General features: G+C 45.2%; 1 protein-coding gene across 1 annotated transcript; it reads left to right on the top strand.

Annotated features, from left to right (window-relative positions):
* The first annotated feature begins 1,166 nt into the window (after positions 1 to 1,166).
* On the top strand, positions 1,167 to 5,349 carry LOC115083482 (cytoplasmic tRNA 2-thiolation protein 1). The gene is made up of 2 exons (XM_029587338.1): positions 1,167 to 1,677; positions 4,606 to 5,349. The coding sequence occupies exons 1-2, from the start codon at positions 1,182 to 1,184 to the stop codon at positions 5,133 to 5,135; spliced, it is 1,026 nt and encodes a 341-aa protein (XP_029443198.1). The 5' UTR covers positions 1,167 to 1,181; the 3' UTR covers positions 5,136 to 5,349.
* The last annotated feature ends 2,649 nt before the right edge of the window (positions 5,350 to 7,998 follow it).

Below are 7,998 nucleotides of genomic sequence, written 5' to 3'. Positions count from 1 at the left end.
TTCACTCCTGCAAGAAGACCAAGTAAATTACAACCATTGGTTCACTACTCTCTTTCTCTTCAGTTTCACCACTGCAGGGTAACCTTGCACACTTATCCAGAGTTTCTGCTTACGGTAATGTCCCGTTTCTGCATTAACCTAGACATCACCTAATCTACGTTCCATTCAAACCTCTTACACTTAGCAATAAGGAGAGGTTGGCATACCTTGATGGTAATCGTGCACTAACATACTACAATACGTGCACTCTGTGTCACCCAATCGACCTTAAACTAGTTCTTCGTCCATCCAAACGCACAAGTGTCCAGTGCCGACAATAACTTCATCCAAAGCGGTATCCAATTATATCCTTTTCAGCGATAATGGAAAGTTGCAAATGCTATCTGCAATCCTAACGACACATCAAGTGCATGAGATGACAACCTAGATTGCCTCTCTCTCCATCAAGTACCTCTCATAGACATCTATGAAGAGGCAACACAATCACCGCTACATTTTTCACATCCCACCGGGGTTCCAAAAACAGACTATGGATGATCCTTTGCGACGGACTATCCTACAGAAGTGCAAAATTCTAAACAGATAGAGCCTTCATAGGAACTGCCCGCCACTATTTCGTATTGAGCAAAAAAAAAATTGACACATACTAATTGCTCAATACTGCAGCTGGGGACTCCCAGACAGCATGGCTAATTCAGCTGCTTATCTATGTGAAAAAAGCATGTTTGCTTTCAGTAAATAGTGTTTTCCGTAGATAGCAGATGAGTTTGCCATGCTAACCCACCCACCTCCCCGGACAGTTCTAGCAAACCTACCTTGCTTTGATACTGACTGAGGAGCCTGAGGTAATCCTGTCAGGCGGGAGGGAGACCCTAGCTAAAAGTCTTTGATAGACTTTGAGAGCTCCGCCACCTAGTGGCATGGAGGACGTACCCATACAGCATGGCTAATTCATCTGCTATCTATGGAAAACACCGTTTATGGTAAGCAAAGTTGCTCTTCCTCCCTCTATTCTTACCTTTCTCCTTTCTGGTTTCTCCTGTGGTCCAGCAACTTCAGCTCCTCTTGTGTTGACTGCAAAGTTGGGAATTGGCCAGAACTGGCAGCAGATGCTGAGAGATTGCACCCCTGTTTATGCGTGCACTGTATGTTAATGTTATGATATTTCTCTTGCAGATACCATGCCAGTGTGTTGCAGCAGTTGCAAGGAACGTAATGCAGTGCTGAGGAGGCCAAAGACGGGGCACTCTCTCTGCAAGGAGTGCTTTTTCCTGGCCTTTGAGGAAGAGGTGCATCAGACTATTGTGTCCGCCCAGCTCTTTCAGCATGGAGAGACCGTGGGGATTGGGGCCTCGGGGGGCAAAGACTCCACTGTTCTAGCTCATGTCCTAAAGGTGTTGAATGAGCGTCATGGTTATGGGCTGACTCTCTTCCTGCTCTCTGTGGATGAGGGCATCACAGGTTACCGTGATGACTCCCTGGAGACTGTGAAGAGGAACCAGCAGCAGTATGAGCTGCCTCTGAAAATAGTCTCTTATGAGGAGCTCTATGGCTGGACCATGGATGACATCGTGAGGCAAGTGGGATTGAAGAACAACTGCACCTTCTGCGGGGTCTTCAGGAGGCAGGCGCTGGACAGGGGAGCCCTGATGCTTGAGGTGGACAAGATCTGTACAGGTATGTAGCCTGCAAATCATAGTGGGAGCACAGATTCGACATGTCATTGTTATGTGTACCGGTAATGCAAAGGATGCTGAAAGGCTCGGCTCTTACGTAAGGCTCGGCTGTCACTGCATATTACGTGCACAGGTAATGCAAAGGATGCTGAAAGGGCCGGCTCGGCTGTCACTGCATATTACGTGCACAGGTAATGCAAAGGATGCCTGCATGCAGATGTGGACAGGAGAAAATAAACAACTTAAAAAAAAATCCTTTATTTACCTGTTGGTGGGGGCATCTCTGCTCTTGGAACTAAGGTGCCCCTTGGAATGGCTGGCACAGGGGAGACTATCAGGGCTGACTAAAAATGAAGAGACTGTCATAATCAAGCAACCAAGTCAGAAGAAGAACTGACGAGAGCCTGGATGGCTTTTTTTTTTTCCTTTGCCATGGCCCAGGTATAAAAGGGGCCTGTGGCTGAAGAGGTGGCAGGATGGAGGTAGCATTGTGCTGCTGTAGAGAGCACCTGGTAGCCTTGGGAAAGCCTTTCACTACCTTCTGAGGTGCTGATTTTAAGGGGGTGAAGCAAGCAGGTCAAGATACAGCTGCTTCTCCCATTGCAGCGACAGCATGAAGGAAGTTTCTACCACTCCTCGGCAACTGAAGGGGCTTGAGGACACAGTCTGGAGCCTTGGGCAAGCCTCTGCTGCAAAGTTTAATACACATTGCTCTGTATCGCTCCATGGTGAGACCGCACCTTGAATACTGTGTACAATTCTGGTCGCCGCATCTCAAAAAAGATATAATTGCAATGGAGAAGGTACAGAGAAGGGCAACCAAAATGATAAAGGGGATGGAACAGCTCCCCTATGAGGAAAGACTAAAGAGGTTAGGACTTTTCAGCTTGGAGAAGAGACGACTGAGGGGGGATATGATAGAGGTGTTTAAAATCATGAGAGGTCTAGAACGGGTAGATGTGAATCGGTTATTTACTCTTTCGGATAGTAGAAAGACTAGGGGGCTCTCCATGAAGTTAGCATGTGGCACATTTAAAACTAATCGGAGAAAGTTCTTTTTTACTCAACACACAATTAAACTCTGGAATTTGTTGCCAGAGAATGTGGTTCGTGCAGTTAGTATAGCTGTGTTTAAAAAAGGATTGGATAAGTTCTTGGAGGAGAAGTCCATTACCCTCTATTAAGTTCACTTAGAGAATAGCCACTGCCATTAGCAATGGTAACATGGAATAGACTTAGTTTTTGGGTACTTGCCAGGTTCTTATGGCCTGGATTGGCCACTGTTGGGAACAGGATGCTGGGCTTGATGGACCCTTGGTCTGACCCAGTATGGCATTTTCTTATGTTCTTATAGTCCTGGAACAACTCATGCTTTACCCCTTCGAACGTATGGAGTCAGCACATATGAAATACCTTACTTGGAAAGTAGTATTTCTAATAGCAGTAACATCGGCAAGATGAGTAAGCGAATTACAAGCTCTGGTCCATTATTCTCCATACTTAGTTTTTCCATCACAAAGTGGTGCTCAGAACGCACGCATCCTTTCTACCAAAAGTAGTCTCGCAGTTCCATCTTAATCAAAGCATAGAACTACCAGTCTTTTTCCCAAAACCTCACTCCAATGATAGGGAAAAGTTATTCCACATGTTAGATTGTAAAAGAGCGTTAGCTTACTACAAAGATAGAACTAAGTCACACTCCCGAGCCTCTCAGCTGTTTGTCTTGTTCGATCCGAAAGCACCTGCACTACCAGTAGCAAAACGTACCATTTCCAGCTGGATCGTACAATGCAATTCAGTTTTGCTATGACAAACAAAAGTTACAACTGTCTTCTATTCCTAAAGCTCACAAAGTCAGAGCACTAGCGACTTCCTGGGCACATCTTCGGAACGTGCAACCCATTGACATTTGTAAGGCAGCTAAGGGGTCTTCACTTCATACCTTCACATCACATTACTGCCTTGATCAACAAGCAACTACGGATGCGAAGATAAGGCAAGCAATTTTGCAATCTCTATCCTCTAAATCACTGTGACTACCACCTTTCAAAATCACGTCCAACGATACATACAAAATAACGTGATCGGGAGCTTGGGACTCCCATGACAGCATGGCTAATTCAGCCCTGCTATCAACGGGAAAAAGCAAGTTTGCTTACCGTAAACGGTGTTTCCGTAGATAGCAGGATGAATTAGCCATGCTGACCCACCCTCCTCCCTGGCAGTCACCGCGTTCTTTGAATTATCTACAGCTTTATCATAGACTGAGGAGAATCTGTTACTTTCCTGCGCGGGAACACAAGCGCAGCCGCAGAGACTAAAAACCAGAAACTCTGCTTAACGAGTTCCACCTCCCGGACCTGATTGACAGATCCCATGACAGCATGGCTAATTCATCCTGCTACCTATGGAAACACCATTTATGGTAAGCAAACTTGCTTTTACATTCCTTTAAATTATCTCACAGCCATGTAAACATAAGCCTATCTAATTAACATCACACAGTTTAAAACATAAGGCTCTTATGTGATCAGCTTGCTTACCTATAGATCTCAGCATAGTGTATAGCTTTGATTTGTTCTCTGAATTGCTTCAGATCCTAACTCATACCAAAAGCCTAAATGGATCAAACTGCCACAGCATAGGTGTATTGCAATATTCCCAAATCTTTATTGCAGGTCTCATTATCTGGGTAGTTTAGGTCCTCTTCCTGGCTGAGGTCTCTGAGACTGGGCCTTGCAGGGGTCTCCCCTCCAATAGCAGGCACTCAGCCCTCAGTGTAAGCTGAATGCATCAACACTGAATCCCCCATGGTGTACCTAGACCTGGCAGTGCACTCCTAGAGCGCTGGCCAGAGGATCCTCTTGAACTGTGTAATGTACCTCAGGATCCAAGACTGAATGCTGATCCTTTTGCTTGTCTTTCCCAGGACACAATGCTGATGACATTGCGGAGACAGTCCTGATGAACGTCCTGCGTGGGGACATTGCACGACTGCGACGTTGCACCGCTGTGGCCACTGGTAGCGAGGGAGCCATTCCACGTTGCAAGCCACTGAAGTATGCCTATGAGAAGGAGATTGTCCTCTATGCCTACTTCAAGAAGCTGGACTACTTCTCGACCGAGTGCGTGTACTCCCCCAATGCGTACCGCGGCCATGCACGTGCCTTCCTGAAGGATCTGGAAGCCCTGCGCCCTAGTACTATCTTGGATATCATCCACTCAGGTGAGCATCTGTCCGTGAAGGAGGATGTGAGGATGCCGGTGCAGGGCACCTGCTCCCGCTGTGGATACATCTCTAGTCAGGCCTTGTGCAAAGCCTGCGTGCTGCTGGAGGGGCTGAACCGTGGCCTACCCAAACTGGGCATTGGCAAACACCAGAAACTGCACCATAAACTGCTAGCTCGGGAGCCACTTACTGAACAGGAGGAGAGGAAGCTGAAGGTGCTGGACTTCTGAGCTCCACCAGGCAGTATTTAATGCTCCAATTGTTATATTGGTGGCTCCTGATGAAGAGGGAGTGTGTAACTGCTCTCTGATTCCTGTACGTGCCCTTAGTTTACTAATTGAGAAGCACATTTATTTTGCAGGTTCTATTTCCACATCTGTATTACATAAGAGCAAACATTTCGGCCCATCTAGTCTCTACCCGCTTTACATCCTGCTGCACAATCGCTGTGTCTGCCTTTATCCTTGCTACCCTCCCATTACAGATTCTGTTACATTTCTTTTTCAGAAGCTTGGTTAGGACTGGACAATATAGTAAATGATGGAAGGTAAAGAGCAAATTGGCCCATCCTGGCGGCAGTTTGGTTAGCATTTTTCTCAGCTGCTCATGTGATTTCAGGAGCTGCAGCCAGAACACAGCCCAAACGTGCTCCATGGCCACACTTCAGGGACTGAACGCATGGACAAAACAAACCTTTTAAATAATTGGTTGTTCCCTGTATGTACCCGGATCAGTCCAGACCGTGGGTTGAGCTTTCTGTCCAGCAGATGGAGATAGAGAAAAAACTAAAAGGGTATCCTATATCAGGACAGAGCCTTCCCTGCAACCCTTCAGTATTTCTCTGTCTCCCAGCAGATACAGGCAGCTGAACCTGCGGTTCCCCTTCTTAATTTCTTCTCCCTGTGGGGATTTTGTATTCTTTATCAGGATCAAGCAAGTATTAGATTTGATGATATTTAAAAAAAAAAAAAAAGTTTTGAAAGATTTCTCCGTTTTGTTTCTTGGAGACAGTTCAGTTCTGTCTTCTCACTCTGCTGGGGGCCATGGGGGCTTGACCTATGGCCACACTTCAGGGACTGAACGCATGGACAAAACAAACCTTTTAAATAATTGGTTGTTGATTTTCTAACTCGAACAATAACAAATTGTATGGAACAAGGTCTCATGCATTTTACATTAAATTAAAAACAAGCAAAGATCACCACCTAAGTCTATTTTAAAAACCCATATACTGCTCCAAAAGTAGCAGAGTAACTGTACCCGTTGGACAAGCTGAAGGATTCATTAGAATTTTATCTCGGGATTGTAAAAGCTTCTAGAATTCCTTGGTGCGATGGGGGAAGGAAGGGATTACATTATACCTCAGATCTGATGTCTCTTCCCATTTTAGAATTGCACTTCAGTTCATCCACCATAGACCTTGTGATATGCTGCTTGAGGTAGGATGATTTTGAAATCCAGGCCTTTCACCCGCTCTGCAGCCTCTGGAAGATAAAACAAAACTTGAATGTTATTTTCTTAGAAATTTGATGTGACCTAATACAGATAAGTCAGGCATGAGAACATAGTCTGACCCAGCATGGCACTTCTTAACATCCCAGTTTGGGTGAAACAAGGGTCCCTTCGTCAGGAAGATTATGAAAAAATGGAGAGGGAACGTCTTGAGGAAATTGTGCGTAATTAAAAACTGTGTGAATATATTGGAGAAGGTTTCGGATAAATTTGATGGTAACGTCTCAAGTACATTGAGAGTACATAAAGAAATGATTGAATGTCGGGGAATACGTTGAGAGCGTTGAGCATGGGAAGACATTAAGAACATTACAGACATTGTGAACACTGTCACTGGAAAATATATATGTATTGCCAATTTTCTTGAAGTGGCCTTTTCTTATAAACTACTCCAATGTTTGAGAATTGTACTTTTGTGAATGATGTTTTTATATATGTGATGTGTGGATGCTGTGTGAATGGTATGATTAAGGTTTTTAAAGCTTTATTTTTATGGTATGCATTTTGTCCTAATAAACATGTAACAGATACATTTCTAAGAGATTTTGTTATACTACAGACTGAGGAGAGATAGCCCAACAAATATATGTAGAAGGGGGGATTACTCTCATTACATATCACATGTAGCATCCATTGAGCCCAGCATCCTGTGTCTCAGTAGCCAGTCTGGGTCACAAGTACCTGGCAGATCCCAAAAAGTAGATGTTTCTAGTTACTCACTTCCAGGGCTAGCAATAGCTTTCTATCTGGTTAACATTCCCTGTACGTACCCTGATCAGTCCAGACCCCTGGGTTCATCTCCCCCCATCAGCAGATGGAGACAGAACAAAACTTCGCTGACACTGTATCTAAGCAACTGTGCCAGCTGCAGTTCCTCAGTATTTCTCTGTCTCCAGCAGATGGCAGAGGCTGTTAATCCTGCAGTTGACTAATTTTTTTCGGCTAATTTTTTTCTTTTGAGCCTTCCTCCCAGGGGTTTCTTATTTATTTATTTATTTATTTTTAGAATCCTTAGGGTTCTTCCCTGTCCGGTTGAGGCCGCCAAGCCGGGGTTGGTACCCTTGAGTGTGCTTGGTCTGGGCACATGTGAGGTATAAATCTGGTTGTCTAGATCCCTCCCTTCACAAGGTTGCTGAGGAGGCTGCATGCTCTTTACAATACTAAAGCTAATTTTAAAAAACCTGTTTGCACCGGAACACCGCTCTACAAGCGAAAGACTTCCTCCCCTTAGGTAGGAGCTTTTTGTGGGGCTCTGGCTGTTTGTTTGGGGGATCTTTTTTTCTGTCATGGTGAATACCTTCAGAGAGAGGATTTTAATTTTATCGCTACCTTATGGCTCATGGCAGGGAATGCCGCTCATGCAGCTCTGATTCTTCCTGGCGTAATAGGTCGGGGTTATGTGCTAATTGTGCCGAAGGTGGGGAGGGTTCGTCTGTGGCTCCTTCTCACACTAAACAGCGTCGAGTATCGTTGTCTTTTGGACTGGCTGCAACTTCTTTTTTACCTCACCTGGCCGGCGCGGGAACAGTGGCCATTTTGGATTTAGCCACGGCAGTTCCCATGTCGCTGAGGAGGTCTGTC

This window comes from Rhinatrema bivittatum, chromosome 2 (assembly GCF_901001135.1).
Source record: "Rhinatrema bivittatum chromosome 2, aRhiBiv1.1, whole genome shotgun sequence".
NCBI lineage: Eukaryota > Metazoa > Chordata > Amphibia > Gymnophiona > Rhinatrematidae > Rhinatrema > Rhinatrema bivittatum.
This window is presented reverse-complemented; position numbering and strand designations above follow the sequence as displayed.

Coding starts and splice junctions, on each gene's coding strand:
- LOC115083482 (XM_029587338.1), top strand. CDS start 1,182: ATGCCAGTGTGTTGCAGCAGTTGCAAGGAACGTAATGCAGTGCTGAGG. Junction 1,678..4,605: donor GGTGGACAAGATCTGTACAG/GTATGTAGCCTG, acceptor TGTCTTTCCCAG/GACACAATGCTGATGACATT.